At 40.5% G+C, this 19,435-nt stretch overlaps 1 protein-coding gene across 2 annotated transcripts in view; it reads right to left on the bottom strand.

Annotated features, from left to right (window-relative positions):
• Window positions 1–19,435, bottom strand: part of PLXNA2 (plexin A2) — a 469,574-nt gene that overhangs the window by 84,982 nt on the left and 365,157 nt on the right. For both annotated transcript variants that reach the window (XR_013274456.1, XM_077481163.1), the window contains exons 17-20: window positions 10,131–10,224; window positions 9,119–9,358; window positions 6,905–7,048; window positions 5,162–5,396 (exon numbers count right to left, since the gene is read on the bottom strand). Coding sequence is in view for 1 of the 2 variants with exons in the window: in XM_077481163.1 (XP_077337289.1) it covers window positions 5,162–5,396; window positions 6,905–7,048; window positions 9,119–9,358; window positions 10,131–10,224 (713 nt within the window). In the remaining variant the exon portion in view is untranslated. The remainder of the gene's footprint in view (window positions 1–5,161; window positions 5,397–6,904; window positions 7,049–9,118; window positions 9,359–10,130; window positions 10,225–19,435) is intronic.

The following is a 19,435-nucleotide window of genomic DNA, read 5'->3' as shown; positions in this document are numbered from 1 at the left end:
AAATTTAACAAACACTAGGTCATATAGCTAAGTAAGGTCTATTGATAGCCTAAACAATATAATGAGATAATAGTGCACAATAATCACTAGATCTCCGAGTACCCTGTCAGATTTGCTTTAATGCTTTTGATTCTTACCTACAAAATGCCATTCTGCAATATTAAATAAATCTCTAACTCTCCTGCTGCCTGAGCTGCTGAATGCTGCCCTGTTGTGAAATAATCCTCCTCTTAAGTGTCTTCTGAAACAGATACTATTGGCAGTGTCGATTTGCTGTTTACTCTGCCACACTCAGTAGTTACTCCCTCTGACCTCCTATGTCCAGTTGTAATATATAAATTGGAAGAACCTCTTGTGAGGGAGAGAGTGCATGTCATTTTGAATAATACCAAGTTTACACACCTGTAAAACCTCCTCTGTACTGGGAGTGTTCCACACATCCGTCAATTACACTTTTTTATAAGTACCTGTGCGAGGGAGGTAGCATACACAAGCATGCATACATTTTAATACTCTGCCTCCTCTAGGCCACAACAGATGAATCCAGCTATGTTCATCGCAAACTCATATCCAAATATACTATCTTGGAAAAATACGAATTAAGTTTCTTGCCAGTCTTCTCTCTGATGCTATAAGGTCAAGGACTAACAATGCATATATTAGGGTCCATCAGTTCCAGGAGCTTTCAGATTTGGATTCACTATTGATAATTTTTGCTGGTTTTTTTGGCCCTCATATTGCAGTACCACGTTTTTTGCTTAGGGTAGCTTATCCATACTTATTAAGCTTAAAATGCAATATAGAAATATGTGTATTTAATTTCTCAAGTAGTTTGAAGGATCTATGGGGAAATTGGGTGGAGCTGGGACAGCAGGATATACTTTTTAGCATAGCTTTGTGTCTTGTATTAAATGTGTTTCATTTATGTATTTTAATATATAGCTATCATGCATCTATAATGTTGATATCCACCATTGATAACATCTGTTGATGATGAAACGCGTCTGGAAGAAGGCACGTAGTGACGTCACCACGCTATCCGACTAGGAGGACAGGCTCTGTTCGTGTTTGCTGGCCGACATTCCTTTCTTTTATGCATTTTACTACTACAGAATTTTAAGTGTAACTATTAAATACAATACGTTTTTGACATACTACACTATGGTGGTCCTCTCTTTTCCCTGAGCATTCAATGAGAGCGCATGGATATTGGAATGGATGATTTAACAGCTTCACCTGAATAGCATCTGCGTCCTGCATCGCCTTTAATGCTTGCCATTGGGTAAGCTTATTTAACATCTACGGTGATTGGGCATGTATTTTTGTTTGTGCATGCACACTGCGGTGTTCAGTAACCAGTGATTACAGCATCCATATGTGTTTGTGACATCGTGTGTTTCTTATGGACTCAACTATATGAAATGTTGTGCTTCCTTTAGACATCGTGTGTCACTTATGGACTCAATTATATGAAATCTTATAGTGCAGCTTTTCTTACTTTTACTATTCTTACATCTATAATATTCTCTTTTAATCTTTAAATAAGCCTAAACCTTCTCCATATTATAGAATTAGTAATTAGGATAAACGAAGGCAAGGGTTGAGCCCATATCCATTCATTGTGGAGTTTTTGTGAGATTTGAGGAACCACTGAGCACTGCAATGGACACAGAACATTTTCACTCCCCTCTGCCAGAGGTGTCAGTTTCGGAAGCCACTTTAGAGTAAGATCTTTTAGTGGAGCACTATAATTTAAAGTATTACTTAATTTTCTTATAGTTATAGTCACTAGATCTCAGCTATATAAATGGACTTTAGGTAGGCCATATAAAAGTAATTGGGTTTGTTTATTTGTATAGAAATTTAAGTAAAGAAAATTAAAGAAAATTATTACATATAAATGCATATAAAATACATAAAGCTCATATTAATATACCCCACACACAACTCTGACACCACTTAATCAATTCTTCCACTGCGTCATCATCCGGCGCATGCGCGGTAGCCATTGGACTATCTGCTGTGCGTCACTTCCACCAGTGAGTGACACACATATACACAAAGCATGTCCTATGTCTTTCAGCAGACACTGTTTGGACACTAGGAGAATGACCTGTACTGCACGGCATGGCTCTAGACTTTTGAGGTAACAACACCCTACAATTCTCTATCTATATTCCCCTAGCCTGTATTTATTTTTTGTACTGAGTGGGTTACCCGCCTGACACTATTTTATTTATTTTCTATTATAGGTGTTAGCCTCTATGAGCCCATAGCCGGTTTCTCTATAATATTTAAACAGGCCCTTTAAACACACATATGCTGGTCTATATCACCAGCACCTGTGCATCTTTAACTCTGTGCCAGTGCTCACTTCTCCTTGGATATATCCATACAATTTTGCTTACCAGCAATATATTACATTAATATTTCTGCTATTGATGACTACATGGTAAGCTCTGTGGCTTGTTTTTTCTACCATTGTGCTTGCTTTTTAGCATCATGTACTTTTTAACACAAGTAACTATCATTAAGTAACTGTGCATTTATATAACAGAAGATACTTTTGAGCAATAATGTTACACCATTTACAAATACATTTTTATCTATGACCTATTGCTGTTTGATATTCACCAATAATTCTGACGTTATCTATATGAAACACAAACAATTTAAATTGTGAATACCACTTATCCTCTTTTTTTGGTGATATAGATCCGATTTATATCATGATTTGCTCAGTCAGCTGCTGTATTTTTTCAGCGAACTCTAGATTTGCTCAGCATTGCGATTACATTTCCTATAGTTAAAATTCTCAAATGTTGTACTTTTTAACACATATGCATCCCAACTGAGGTGCTTTGCTTCTTGACTCCAGGTGGCCCACCATTTTTTGGGGGTCGCTTGTGGCCAACTGACCCCATCGGAGCAATCCTATATAGCCTCTGTTTAATATTTTAAGTTTTGTATGCTATGTTAATAAATATATATTCATTTGATATCTTTTGGTATATATTCAATAGATTTTTATGTTCCTGAAGAAGCGTACCTTTACGAGCGACTAAGTGAACAACTTGTGTCCGGATCCGCATCCTGACCCACATCACTTTAGACATACATCCTTATCTGGATAACAATACAGGAATTGCAATTATCGCCCTGTTGAACGTATTATTGTATTTTTTCTATTTGATTAAGTGGTGTCAGAGTTGTGTGCAGGATATATTAATATCAGCTGTATATATTTTATTTGCATTCATATGTAATAATTGTCTTCATTAAATTTCTATGCAAATAAACAAACCCAATTACTTTTATATGGCCTACCTGTGTGCCTTTAAAGTCCATCTTCTATTGCCTCACAAATTAACATCCGAGACCAAGTATTAGTTATTGAAACAAAACCTTTAAACACGCTCAAATGTTCTGTGGAATTAAACATGCTAGAATACCAATAAACAAAAATTCACCCGTGCTACAGTGTGCTAACAAATAATAATGAGCTTGATGCTGCTGTTCATGACAACAGTTAATTAGTGTTCATGACAGCAGTCAATAAATGTGTATAATAATACATTTATATTTATTTATATATATAAAATATACCACAGTGCAAACAAACACAAATGCCAATATGCAAGAATAAAACAATTGGGAGCAATAATGGGTGCAAATATTAATGGGAAAAAAAAGAACAAGCATGTAGCCAGTGAAAGTTCAATGGTGTGCAAATAAACATAAACGTTCTAATTCGAGGTTTTCTTCACAGGTGCTGCTGTTGCTAGAAATAGACAAAATGCTGAAGTGCTCTAATAGCCAAACAGGTAATCCGTGCTTCACACCCCCTCTAAGTGTTTAGACTCATCAGATGAGACGGACCCCTCAGGCAGTACTGCGTGTGGGTCAAACAGGCTTGAACTGGTGAGCAGGATGATGAGGTGCCAAATCCAAGGTGTGGTTCTTGCTGTGTTGCTGTAACTCAAACAAAAAGGTAGAGAGTCCACATAGTGCAGTATTGATTTATAAATTTATTCAGTAAAACACTTGCTTCTAAAGTTCCATAGTAAAACAAAGGATAAAACATCAAGAGTGTTCCGTTCAATGCAGGAAGCATCTGGGTTCTCTGACAACCTTACCTGCATTTCACTGCTCATCGGACGTGATGTCACTGGGGTGCCAGAGTCAGAGCTGACGCATTTCGCCCCTCCTACAAGGCGTTATGAAAGACAGAGACTCACGACATCACAGCTAAATATATAGCCATGCAGTCACACTATATATTCAGCTGTGATGACGTGAGTCTCTGTCTTTGATAACGCCCTGTGGGAGGGTCTAAACGAATCAGTTATGACTCCGGTACCCCAGTGACATCACGTCCGATGAGCGGTGGAGCGCAGGTGAGATTGTGAGAGAACCCAGCTGCTTCCTGTAACGAACGGACCACTCTTGATGTTTTATCCTTTGTTTTACTATAGAAATTTGTAAACAAGTGTTTTACTGAATAAATCAAGACATACTGTATTATGTGGACTCTCCATTTTTGTTAGAGTTACAACAACACAGGAAGAACCACAACTTGGATTTGGTATCTCATCACCCTGCTCACCAGTTTAAGCCTGTCTGACTCACACGCAGTAGTACCTGAGGGGTCCAGTTCATCTGGTGAGTCTAACTACTTGGGGGGTGGGTGAGCATGGATTATCTGTTTAGCTATTAGAGCACTTCAGCACTTTGGCAATTTCTAGCAACAGCACCCGTGAAGAAAACCTGCAATTAGAAATTGTATTTGCTCACCACTGAAATTTCACTGGCTACATGCGTGCTCATTTTTTTTTCATTAATATTTGCACCCATTATTGCTCACATTTGTTTTATTGTTGCATATTAGCACCGCTTATATGACTGGCATTTGGGTTTGTTTGTGATGTGATATATTTACCTCCTTTTTCACATGCTAGAATACCAGGTAATACATAAAATGATTTTATCCAAACTGCATGTATCAAATCAATAAAAATATGGTGGAACAGAAAATCTTTTTTCACACAAGTGGAAACATACACCTACAATCTTGGATCTGACTCTTAAGATAGGGAGCAATGAAAAAGTATAACACTTCCAAGGGTTACCGTTTAATTCTGACAAAAAATATATCACTTGCCTTCTTTGCACTCTAGAGCTACCCGTGACTCCAAGTTGTCCATCTGCATCTGCAGTCTCTTCAAGGTTAAGTCATTCTCTCTAGACTTGCGTTTGTAGGCAATTAACACAATGATGACAATGATAAGAAGGAGGCTTCCACCAGCAGCTATGCTCACGATAGCAGGAAGAGTTAGGAGGCTATCTGATAACACATTGATAGAACCAGGTGAAAACACCATGCCACCAACATGGACCTAGAGGAAAATAGAAAATGCTCAGGGAAAGTAGAATGGGAATGAAAAATTAAGCTATATGCAAATTACACCAAACCTAGCAACCAATTAAAAGGCCTCTTGCACACGGGAGCAAAAAATGGTATGAGTTTTTTACTAATCAGAAATGAGATGCACTGTTGTCTATGGGACATTGCACATAGCTGAATAAAGATCAGTAATACAGTGCAGTAAAACAATACAGTACAGAATAGTAAAACAAAAATAGAAACATTTTTCATTTGAGTGCAGTAATTTACTTGTATGCATGAGTTTACTCATCTATAAGCATGTTTACCCAAGTATAAATGAGTATATTAAAATACTGGCAATAAAGAAGAATTTTACTTGTCTATACGCTTATGCACCTAGCCTATATCAACATTACTCAGGTCTTTACACATAATATTTGGTTCCTTGCATTCCTTGCATACGGTCATCACAAGTTTGTGAGTAAACATTGGTAGAGCCGGGTTGACATACTGTATGTGCGCCTGCGGTTCCCAGTATGGGGTCCAGAGCGTCCCTGTTTACTGGTGCAGGAACAATTTAGGTCAGAATTTTTGCCTGAATTTGCACCTGAACCGGACCCAAAAGATGCACAGGACCCTTTTGGAATGTGGACCACGGCTGCCCCGGACCTGTGTGAATACTTGCATGTCATGCGAATTTGATGCAGGGAAACTCCAATTCAATTCACACATATGTGAACCCAGCCTAAACTATGAAGCCTGTGTGCAAGAGGCCTAAGCCCTTGTACACACGGTCGGAGAATCTGTCGGAATGAGTCTTATCGGACCGTGTCGTCAGATAATCCGACTGTGTGTGGTATGCATCGGACTGATTCCGTCCCAATCTCCGTCCGACCCAATTTTCCAACATGTTGGAAATATTTCCCGACCAACTGGGCCGGACGGACCTAATCCGATCATGTGTAGAGCATTTTCATCGGACCAAGTGTCACGCATGCTCAGATCAAATTCCTACATCAAAGCTATTGGCTACTAGCCTGAATGTAGTCCCATCATAACGAAATTACGTCATCACGTTCTGAAAGATCAGATTTTTCGCCAACTTGGCCCGACCGTGTGTATGCAACAGTTTCGGACACAATCCGTCGGACTAAATCCGACGGGCAAAATCCGACGGATTTGGTTGGCAAAATCTCCGACCGTGTGTACGTGGGCTAAGACAGCTTTCTTTTACTGGATCTGTAAGACGTTAAAAGATGGCTTCTGGCTAGTTGTCAAAGGTTTATCACAACATAACAAGTCATTAAAACTGTGTAGATGTGCTTCAAAAGGCTAAAAATGATAAGTATTATTTTCATGCAATAGAAAGAAGGATGGATAGTCAAAATAGTTGAAAAATAGTGATATTTATAAAAATTATAGTATGGTAAATTTTATACTTGCAACAGCCACAACACTGCACTTGATGCTCAGTGTAAAAATATATGAAAATGAAGAAAGACTTAAGGAGGAACTTACAGTCACTTTATGTTGGCCAGTAAGGTTTGGCGACTCGCAAAGAAGCTGAGTTTCAGAGACAGTGACATCACATGGTGTGTCTCCAATCAGAACAGTGTAATTCAGCTTTACCCCTCCTGCTGCAGGTGGAACCAGATTCTTTCCCTGCTCAGAAAGTAACATCACATTACTTCAAATCTATGAGGTTGCATTTGTCAACATTACAAGGCATGTCAAACTGATAGTTTTAGACTGCTTCAGCCCTCTCTTTGATGCCCTGAATGGTTTCAGCCCCCATTTACACTCAAACGCTTTCCTACTTGTTTCCCTATGCCTGTCTATGACTTACTATTCCATTCTTTCTAACTGTGCTGTTCACACTTGCTCTATGCTCAAAAAGTAAATTTGTTTTTTTGAAGGTATTTAAGAATTTTTGATCCAATAGACAACATTTCTATTACTTATACTAATAAATATTCTTGGAACCATGAATCAATAAATGTCACCTTAATAAATTCTGTTTTTGCACACAATTCCCCATAGCATCTCCATTGGAACTCTAAACCTTAAACTTCCTGCCTTATATAACATTACCTGTGATTTATAAAACACCATCATTGTCAAATGTTCCTTTTACAATGCCTCAAATTTATCTTAACACAACAATTTGCTAAAACATTTTGCACTAGGAAATTGCACAGTTATATTAAGAACAAATATATACAGTGCCTTGAAATGTATTCATACCCCCTTCAAATTTTCCCCTTTTCTCATGTTGCAACCAAAAACATAAATGTATTTTATTGGGGTTTTATGTGATAGACCAACACAATGTGGCACATAATTGTGTAGGGGAAGGAAAATGATAAATTATTTTCAAAATGTTCTACAAATAAATATCTGAAAAGTGCGGCGTGCATTTGTATTCAGCCCCTTTACTCTGATATCCCTAACTAAAATCTAGTGGAGCCAATTGACTTCAGAAGTCCCCTAATTAGTCAATCTGTGTGTAATCTCAGCTCAGTATAAAAACAGCTGTTCTGTGAAGCCCTCAGAGGTTTGTTAGAGAACATTTGTGAACAAACAGTACCATAAAGGCCAAGGAACACACCAAAAAGGTAAGAGATAAAGTTGTGGGGAAGTTTAAAGCAGGATTAGGTCATAAAAAAAATATTGCAAGCTTTGAACATCTCACGGGTACTGATCAATCCATAATCCAAAAATGGAAAGAGTTTGGCACAACTGCAAACCTACCAAGACATGGCCGTCCACCTAAACTGACAGGGCGGGCAAGGGGAGCATTGATCAGAGAAGCAGCCAAGAGGCCCATGGTAACTCTGGAGGAGCAGGAGAGATACTCAGATGAAGTGGGAGAATCTGTCCACAGGACGGCTATTAGTCGTGCACTCCACAAATCTGGCCTTTATGGAAGAAAGCCATTGTTGAAATAAAGTCATAAGAAGTCCTGTTTGCAGTTTGCAAGAAACCATGTCGGAGAGACAGCAAACATGTGGAATTTTTTGGCCTAAAAGCAAAGCGCTGTGTGTGGCGGAAAACCAACACTGCACATCACCCTGATCACACCATCACGCAGCATCATGTTGTGGGAATGCTTTTCTTCAGCAGGGACAGGAAAGCTGTCAGAGTTGATGAGAAGATGGATGTGGAGGTTCACCTTCCAGCAGGACAACGACCCTAAACATACAGCCAGGGCTACAATGGAATTGTTTAGAACAAAGCACATTCATTGGTTAGAATGGCCCAGTCAAAGTCCAGACCTAAATCCAATTGAGAATCTGTGGCAAGACTTTTTGAAAATTGCTGTTCACAGACGCCCTCCATCCAATCTGACAGAGCCTGAACTATTTTGCAAAAGAGAATGAGCAAAAATGTCACTCTCTAGGTGTGCAAAGCTGGTAGAGACATCCCCAAAAAAACTTGCAGCTGTAATTGCAGCGAAAGGTAGTTCTAAAGTATTGACTCAGGGGGGCTGAATAGCAATGCACGCCACACTTTTCACATATTTGTAAAACAATTTGAAAAACATTTATCATTTTCCTTCCACTTCACATATATATGCCACCTTGTGTTGGTCTATCACATAAAATTCCAATAAAATACATTTACATTTTTTGGTTGTAACATGACAAAATGTGGCAAATTTCAAGGGGTATAAATATTTTTTCGATTCACTGTATACCGTAATGTTTTCATGTAGTTCTGATGTGCCTTCACCTTTAGTATAATTGGCGTTCCGGGCTTTTGCTCAAGAATGCCTGTAGTGCTGAGAAGCTCAAATGTTGGGTTGGGGTAATAGATGAATTTGGTATTATTGAAGATCAGTAGTGACTGCACATTATTAAAGATAAATCCGAACTCGTCTGGCCTCTCCACAGCATCCAGTCCGGGACGATATTCTGGAGTAAGGGCTGGAGCCCAGCACATCAGACAAGAGGCATTAACTATCTTACACACCTGGTGAGAAAAACAATAATATTACAATACCATCCAAAATACTGGAGACGTTTTATGAAACAGATTTACAGGAACTGAATTGAGTTATTCAGTGTTGTCTGCTGCAAGTTGGTGATACTTTATAAACAAATTGAATTAGGCACAATAATTAATGTATGATGAAATCTGTAATCTGTCAAAGGAATTATTTTTGAAAATGGATAATACTGTACTAATATAATTTTTACCTGATGAAAAGTCAAGAAAATTAGTTGTGTTGGGTCAGCAAACTAGTCTTTTCTTCTAAACCTTATTAGGTTTAGTTGGATTTCTCATAGAACTGATTGTATTCAGAGAACATAGAGGTCAGTCAGGAATTAATCCACCTCGTTTCCCCTGAGTGTGGGATTTTTAGAAAAAACAATTTCCATGATTAAATAATAATGATATGGGTCTTTAAATTTGTACTTTACACACATATATTTCTGTGTTTTGATTAACTTTAGAAATTTCTGTTTAGAAAACATTGCATTAAAACTAGCAGCATTTATTGCATTTTAGTTCCTCCTACTAGCAGTAGGTGGTGCTATATCATCTTAAAGCTGCACAATTGCTGCAAATAGGCAAATAAAAATGTAAAGACCAAATGGCAGAACAATAAAACAATCAAAATCTGCATAAATTATCACATGACAGTACTTTAAAATTTTGATCATCCTTTCTCCAAGCTAAACAAGCAAAAGCAGAAATCTTGTTACAAATTACAATGACAAACAGCTCCAGGCAGACGTACATTCACAGATTCCTTGCCATTATACTTCACTCGAATTCTTGGCTCCTGTATGATATCAAGGTTGGTACCAGTAATTGTAAGGGATGTGTGACCACTGTCAATTAAAAAAAAAAAAACAGAGTTCAGAAATAGGTTATACCCCATGTTGAACAACAGATACACAAAATAACTAGAAAAAATTAGATCACTTGCAAAATAGAAGGATACTTTATGGACATACATTAAATACAGTAAAACCTTGGATTGCGAGCATAATTCATTCCAGAAACATACTTGTAATCCAAAAACCATAAAATCACAATTCTAAAGCTGACCACACATTACCAGCAGTGGATATGCTAATGGCATGTGAATTTTTGCCATGCAGAAGATCCTTTCTATCATTTTCTGCGGGAGAAAGAAGGTAGCTGAGCGTTTGATAAAAGGTATGGAGCCAGGTTTAGATCAAGCTCACATTGGTGCTCTTGCTGTGGGGCATTAAGTGCAAAATCTGTGACAGACAAACTGCTTGTTTTAGGCTGTCTTGTATCTTTGAAAGTGGAACTCTATCTAGAAAACTGCTAAATACAGCGATAAAATACCTATAAGGGAGCTGTTTTAGCTGTCACAGTATTTGTATTTCTGACCACCCAGTTCTGAAATTTACACTGTTATACAACACAGCTCTGCCTGGCAGGGCAGAGGGCCTGATTTTTATTTCTGCTACCGTGAAGTAACATTACAGGGTAAATTCCTCCTCCAACCTGTGACTGAACAGTGAAAGAAGAAGTAGCACACCAATTAATCGCTTCACCGATCTCTTCAGCAATTTTTCCCCTTTCCATCCTTCCACATTTGCTCTGCGCCCCTTTCGGGCCTACTGGGGTTCCCCCTATGGGCGGCCATCTGATTACAGCCTGTGGCTGTATGGACACCCAAGAGTAAACTGTCAATTGACACGAGGCCCGCCTCCTGGCCTCCCTTTGCCCCTTATCCCCTCCCTGATCATCTGCCACTTTTTAGATCCTCCTACATAGGTACGGATAAATTCCTCCCGTCCATCCTATTGGAGGGCCCTCTGTATGTCCCACCTATGTCTATTTGCACCGGACGTTGCGCTTGGCATTCTGGGCATTGTAGGCCTTTGGATGTTGATATTGTGCACGTCACAAACCAACCGGGTGGGGGGGCTATAAAGGCTAATCTTGCCAGCCTCAGCTTGCTGGCTTCAGGAGGCACTGTTATTTTGGACTTCTCCATAGAAGGTAGTGTCAAGGATGGGAGGGGTTTCTTTCCTATTGACTCCTATAATTGCACCGCTGAGATGCGTTTAATTACAACGTTATTTTCTTTGACCTGCTACTATCACAAGCCAATATCAACTTGGCCAACAGTATACTGTATATGATCCTTTTAATATTTATGTGAATTAGTATTTGGAATATTGTTTTTAATTTAATGTAATAAAATGTGTTATTTTAATATTTTGTACTGAGTTGTGTTGTCACTGCAATAATCCCCTTCCCTTTGTCCCCTTATTACAATAAACCTTTGGGATGAGGTGCCTTATCTAACAAGGACATATCAGCCACTCTTTCTATATATTTTCGACGACTATGGTGTTTCAATACACAACCTTTTGTGGCTGGTTGTCTCTCTAAATAACAAAGTTTTTTTCTATTTCTTTAAATTATTTAATTTACATTACCTATGTTCATGTGTTACAATTGAGTATTATCTGATTGTTTAGTTTCAAACGGACAGGCCTGTGGTGTGTTGTGGTGAGGCCTGGGAGGGGCGCATGACAAAAATCCGATCATCCCAAAATTAGGCCAACATTTACGATGCTGACCTTGACCATCCTTCATGAGACTACAACGTGTCTTGGAAAAGAAAGTTAGGATCTATTGGCATAAATCATATTTTGAAAAATACTCCATATTGTTCCCTGGGGTCTGAGGATTCAGATATTCCCCAATGTCAGGAAAATTAATAATTCACTAAAACAATCTTGGGAGCACAATCTCAAATTGTGCTCCTTTCAAATGATTTCCATCTTATGTAAACAATATGAATCTGAGCTTGATCAGCTGATCTTCAGATAAATAGCTGGTATCAGGACCATGTCCTCAATGTGGCCTCCCTGAGATTCACCAGGTGGGAGAAAGATCTGCTGGTGTATCTGGAGGAGTACACGTTGGGTGTCATCAATACTAAAGAAGGTAAATTCCTTTGGTACAAGTCCGCCCATGAAAACGCCTATGCATATAGATGGAATAAAACCTCTTATAACCTACTGTAAAACTGCTAATCCTGGATGTACCCAAAGCAGACAATGATATACCTAATGCTACTTCTGTTTCTTTTTTACCCAGCAGCTCTACGACTTATCAGGACCTTTCCTAGAATAGGATACCCAAAAAAAAGAAAAAAGAAAGAGGGATCATACCACTACCTCCACGGACTCAATTCATCGCACATTTGGACCTACTCTCACTCGTCGACCCTCAGTGGTTCATACTCACCTCTCTCGTCTACTCCCTTTTCTGGTAGACCTTCTATGTCTAATACACTATCATACCCTGCACCTGGTGCCACTACACCTGCTCCTTCTTCTTTATCCTCCTCTATGACCTGTCGGGTCAGTGAATCTACCCTATCTTCTATGCTCCCCAGAAGTGCTCAATCAATTGATCCAAAAATTGCACCTATTTTTTTTGTGAAAACCCCGGATCAAGCAACAAGTCCCACATTGCCTCCCCCAATCAGGGAACCTCAGGATTAGAAGTGATAAACCTCTCTTCGGTATCTCTAACTGAGGAATAGGTTTATGTGCTTAAACTTGGTCTTACTTTTTGTTCTTCTGTTGATCTTTATAGATTCCAACTGATCAAAGATATACATTTGTTTGCTAGACGACTGATGTTTAAAGTTATCTATGACAAACCCTCTTCATTGGAATATCCTGATTTTCCACCTATGGAATTCTCTGAGACAGAACTCCAAGCTATGGATGATCTGATGTTGCTCTGGGAGGAGGGACACACTAGTGACAAGGAATCACCGGACTTTGCATTATCCAGTGTGGTCATCCCCGGTGTGTCCTTTCCCCCTCCCACTTCTTTTAAACCCAGATCTCATGTTTTTCCTTTGCTTCAGGCAAACTCAAATATTTGGGCATTTGTTCAACAAATAACATCTGAGATAAAGAATATGGATCTGGATGATCTACATGTGCATAACCTCTCCTCTAAACATTGCAAGGCTCTTAGGGACCCCAATGTCACACTGACTTGGTCATTAAGCCGGTCGATAAGGGTGGCAATGTTGTCATGGATGTTGGGGCATATGAACGTATGTGCCTCGACATCCTTCACAACAGACAATGGTACCGACCTATTTCTAAGACTTTAGTTGAAAACTTCACTCAGGAATACTATAATCTAATTTTTAAGGCCTATCAATTGGGTATAATCGATCTAAGCACCTGGAATTACCTAAATGTGAATGAACCTAAGACATCTACATTTTACTCTCTACCCAAAGTGCACAAATCATTGGAGCAACCCCTGGATGACTATTGTATCAGGTTGCCAGGGTTTAACCGGAAACGCTAGCGCCTTGGTAGATAAGTATCTAAACCCGCATGTGACATCTCTATTTTCCTATGTCAAAAACACTATAGCCTTGCTCTGAAATATAGACTGTAAACAGATTCCCCTCAATACTTGGTTGTTAGCTTTAAACTTTGAGAGCCTTTACGATTCCATCCCACACGAAAAGGGAATAGAGGTTATTCACACTCAATTAAAAGAACGTGGACCTTTGTCCAATTTATATAGCCAGTTTGTCCTCCAGATATTGGAGTTCATCCTAACACATATTTATGTTTGGATCCTCCCACTTCCTCCAGGTGCAAGGGGTGGCTATGGGGACCGAGTGTGCCCCCTCTTATGCCAACTTGTACCTGGGGAGGTGGGAGAGGGACCTATTTGCAAATGATTGTCTATCAGATTTACTCCAGCATGTCATCGCCTGGCATAGATACATAGATGATATTCTCATTTTTTGGTCAGGCACACGGGATGAACTCTCACGGCTGATGGATTTACTGGCTATTAACACCTATAACCTCAACTTCACAATGGAGTGTAGCCAGTCTAAGATTAATTTCCTTGACTTACAAATTCATGTTGACACAGAAGGAATTCTTCATTCCTCTTTATATCGTAAGCCTTCTGGAGGCAATATGATTTTGCATGCCAGCAGTGTACATCCACAACCATTGTTGGACAGCATTCCCTATAGTCAGTTCCTAGGACTTAGAAGAAATTGTACTCTAGATGCAGACTTTTATCTTGCGGCTAAAGATTTGTACCTTAGATTACATCAAAGAGGATATAGTCGATCCCTCTTATAAAGGGCATTTAACAGAGTAGTCAAGCTGAATAGACGGGACCTTATCCACTCAAAAAAAAACTCCTAAGATTAACCACACCGTTCGTATCATCACCCAGTTTTTGAAACAACACACCCAGATGAGAGGCATCTTCACTAAATTTCAGCCTCTAGTGACCGCAGACAGTACAATCAAGACATATAAAATCTTACCCTGAGATTACATACCGATGGGCTCCCTCTATGAGGGACCATTTAGTAACCAGCCATCATACACGCAGAAACCAAGTGGATACACAGTCTAGATACTATCAAATATCCGAGTTTAAATGAATACATTAGTTTTAAATACTTTTTATAATTGTGATTTAGTCCACTTTATATATTACTCTCTATTTTCTAACCTGATGTATACATTGGTAGACCCCAAACTGATTATCTTACTGTGCCTCCAATTGCTTTGATTATGGTTAATGTTTTTGGCCTTTCCCCTTCCCTTTCTTTTTCCCTTTCCTTATTCCATATCTGACCATTCACTGCCTCTATGATTCCCCTACCATCCCAAGATCACACAGAATATGTTCGGGTCATTTGTCCTTTAAAATATTGTCTCTAATTATCCTTTATATTCTTAATTCTAGACTTAATATTGTTTAAATGTTTTGTATACAATTTATTGAAATGTATTGTTTGTGTTGGTTGTAGTGTTCTTCTTAATGCTTAGTTATACAGTATATCTTCTTTTGGTATTATTATATGCTATCAGTGTTATTGACGTATATATATGCTGCATAAACTCATTGGACGATTCGGTATGTGGAGGATGTGTCATGTCTACAGGAGCCTTGCATGACTTTCTCCAGTCCAGTCGTCCTCCTTCGATCCCTTCCCCTCCATTTCCATTTCCCATCCTTCCCCATTTGCTCTGTGCCCCTTTCGGTTGCGGGGCCTACTGGGGTTCCCCCTAGGGGGTGGTGATCTGATCAAAGCCCATGGCTGTATGGACACTCAAGGGTCGACTGTCAATTGACATGAAGCCTGCCTCCCGGCTTCACTCCTTATCCCCTCCCTGATCATCTGCCACTTTTTAGATCCTCCTACATAGGTACCGATAAATTCCGCCCATCCATCCTATTGGAGGGCCATCCGTATGTCTCACCCACATATATCTGCACTGCTGGAGCCGTGTGACGTAATTGGCGTTGAGCTTGGCATTCTGGGCATTGTAGGTCGTTGGATGTTGATATTGTGCAGGAACGGTGGAAATGCGTCCGTTCCCGGTTGTTGATGTCAAACGCCAACCGGGTGGGGGGTTTTAAAGGCTGATCTTGCCAGCCTCAGCTTGCTAGCTTCAAGGGGCGCTGTTATTTAGGACTTGTCTATAGAAGGTAGTGTCAAGGATGGGGGGTTTCTCTTTCCTATTGACTCCTATCATTGTACTGCTGAGATGCGTTTAATTACAACGTTACTTTCTTTCTGTGACGCCGCGTACACACAATCAGACTATCCGGCCCATGTGTGGGCTCCGGTGGACTTTTTTCCCAAATGACCAGTGGACTTAGAAAATAGTTTTGACTCAAAAATTGTCCGCCGGACTCGCACAATCCGACCATCTGTGTGCTAGTCCGCCGGACTTTTGAAATGAACGGACACAGAGAAAAGTCTGTTCATTTTGAACGTGGCTCCAGGTAGACGGGAGTAACGAAGGAAGTCAATGTTGCCCCCTTCGGCGGTGAGATTGACATGTCGCTGGCCCCATCACCTGGTATGGACTTAAAGGGGAAGCCCTACGCCGAAAAACGGCATGGGGTCCCCCAAGGTATCCGAGCACGCAACCCGGCCGGTCAGGAAAGGGGTTGGGGACGAGCGAGCACCCCCTCTCCTGAACCGTACCAGGCTGTGTGCCCTCAACATGGGGGGTGCTTTGGGGAAGGGGGGCCTTGCTGCCCCCCACCCCAAAGCACCTTGTCCCCATGTTGATGAGGACAAGGGCCTTGGTTGTTGGGGTCTGCGGGTGGGGGGCTTATTGGAATCTGGGAGACCCCTTTAATAAGGGGCCCCTAGATACCGACCCTCCACCCTATGTGAATGAGTATGGGGTACAATGTACCCCTACCCATTCACCTGGTGAAAAATATGTAAATAAAACACAAGGTTTTAAAATAATTTATTGCACAGCTCCGGGGGTCTTCTTCCATCTTGGGTGGTGTCTCACTGGACTCCGCTATCTTCTGCTTGCTCTTTTACTAGCAGAGGAGCCCAGCTTTCTTCTTCGTCGCTGCTGCCATCTGGGGGTCTTCTTCCGACTTTGGGGGTCTTGTGCCTCTCTTCGTGGGTCTTTTCCCCCTTTTCGGTTCTTCTTGCCGGGCCTCCGCCTTCTTCCTATAGCTCTTTTACTAGCGGTGGCCCGGTCTTCTGTCACCGCCTCTTCTTCTGACTTCGAGGGTCTTGTCCCCCTCTTCGGTTCTTCGTGCCGGGCCTCCGCTCCTTCTTCCAGCTCTTTTACTAGCGGTCTTCTCTCGTCATCGCCATCGCCGCCGCCTTCTCTTTTCTTGGCCTCTTTTTCTTCCTCCTCTACTTCCGCGAGATGTTGACTCAACGCTGTCTCTGGCCGTGATGACAGGGACACATTGTGCGGCGACTTATATAGGGACAGTGGGCGGGGTCACGGGTGATGTCCCCGCCCCTTATGATGTCACAGTCCCAGCGGCGACATTGACTTCTATCGCTAGTCCCGGCTACCTGGAGCCGCGTTCAAAATAAACGGACTTTCCTCCGTGTGTGGGCAAGTCTGTTCATTTCAAAAGTACGGTGGACTCCCGCCATAGCCCAGCGGACTAGGTCCGTGGGCAGATCTGCTCATTCGGAAAGTCCGGCAGACTTTCCGCCGGTTTGTCCACCAGACTAAGTCCGCTGGATAGTCTGATCGTGTGTACGCGGCATTACTCTTTTGCCTAGGCCTTTCTATGCTGGGACATTTGGATAGTGCCTGTTAATCAACTCAGGCACTGTTCCACATCAACATTCATTGTTCATTTGAACAATATTTTGAAGTCCAGCATTGTGTCACACCTTTTTAAGGGTAAGCCAATAATTAGCATATAGTGGGATTCTAAAAGTTAGATGGAGTGGATTTTCATCTATATCCATGTCATTATATCCACTTTTTATTTTTATTGTTATTTAGTTATTCCATCTTAAACTCCAGTTTAATTGTCTTTCTTGGATCAATCATTTATCTCTGGTCACCACAGCGCCCCTTCCTTCAAATATATCCTTACGTATTTTTGGTATGTATTGAGGCTTTTCAACCCTATTTATGAAACAGACATGGGCTCTATTTGAGTTATCTGTCATGATTCATTATTTTCTTCTTGTAGTTTTTATTGGTCTCCTTTTTTGCCCTCTGCAGCCACACTGCAGTAGTGTTGGCTTGCCTTCCTTGGGATCTTGACCGGATTGCCCCTGCCCCGTGGGGGTAATAGGGTAGGTTGGATGATTGATATGGGGTGTTGGGATGTCTATTCCCACCATATGGTGTGTGGGGGGGGGTGGTTGGTGGATTGGGGAGGATAATGGGACTATGAGTACCGTATCGCCAATTATTCAGTAATCCGCACCATGGTTGACATTATACTCATGTTTATTGATGATGTGTTTTCTAAATATGTTTTCTCTTTTTGTAGAACTATAATTATATTGATCACATCCTATTTTCCTGATGAAGCCAATATCTTGGCAAAACTAGTAGGGAAGACTTGACCTGCTACTATCACAAGCCATTATCATCTTGGCCTACAGTATACTGTATATGCTCCTTTTAATATTTATGTGAATTAGTATTTGGAATATTGTTTTTAATTTAATGTAATAAAATTTGTTATTTTAATGATATTTCGTACTGAGTGCTGTTGACACCGCAATAATCCTCTTCCCTTTGTCCCCTTATTAGAAGAAACCTTTGGCATGAGGTGCCTTATCTAACAAGGACATATCAGCCATGCTTTCTATATATTTACCAATTAATATGTCACTCTGCTCTTTGCTACTATCAGCATATTCCTTGTTAGTACATGAGCACTGCATAAAAACTGATTGTCTCCTTGCATTGTTTCTACCTCTTTCAGTCTGAGCTTCTCTGTACAAGAAATTGCTAGTAGCTGATATCAAGTCAAATGCAAGCACTTACACTGCCCCCATGCCACTGTAAAATATACACCTGATGCTGCACTTCAACTCCACTGTGTCCCATTTTCCTCTCCTGTGCATTCCTTCTCTCCACCCCTCCTCCTCCAAGTCTTGCTTCCTCCCAGGCGCAATTCAACCTCTGCAGTGAACTAGGTGTGTGGCCACAGTTTTGTGGTTTCATTTTAACAGGCTTGCAGGGGATTAAATTAAAGTAATAGGGCCCCTGGTACATTCTCCCTTTACAAAGTAAACTTTCTGCTTCTTCCGCTGTGTAACTGGACAAGTGATGTTAGGGTTGCCAACTGTCCATTAAATTACAGTCTGTAAAAATCTGAATTTTTTCTCCAGTCTTTTAATTAATAAATGTATTGTTTATTTGTCTTTACTATTTCATTCATATGTAGATTAAGGCTGGGTTTACACCAGTGCGAATCGGATGCGGTTTTTCCAACCCTAAGGCTTTGTCCACCTGTTTACACAGTTTGCATATGCACATGAGTGTGTTGCACATTGTAGTACTGTACTGCCATTAATTGTTAGTGATTGCAAATCTTTTATTTTTTTAATACAATAAAAAACATGTCATACTTACCTGCTCTGAGCAATGGTTTTGCACAGAGCAGCCCCGATCTTCCTCTTCTGGGGCCCCCGTCTGACGCTCCACCTCCCTGCTGAGTGCACCCATATCAAGCTGCTTACCCTTGTCCATAAGACACACATAGCAGGGATCAGCCCTGCCC

Source organism: Lithobates pipiens, unplaced genomic scaffold (assembly GCF_037356315.1).
Source record: "Lithobates pipiens isolate NorthernLeopardFrog02 unplaced genomic scaffold, aLitPip1_a1.2 Scaffold_16, whole genome shotgun sequence".
Classification (NCBI taxonomy): Eukaryota; Metazoa; Chordata; class Amphibia; order Anura; family Ranidae; genus Lithobates; species Lithobates pipiens.
Note: the sequence above shows the minus strand (reverse complement) of the source record. Positions and strands in the feature narration are given on the sequence as shown.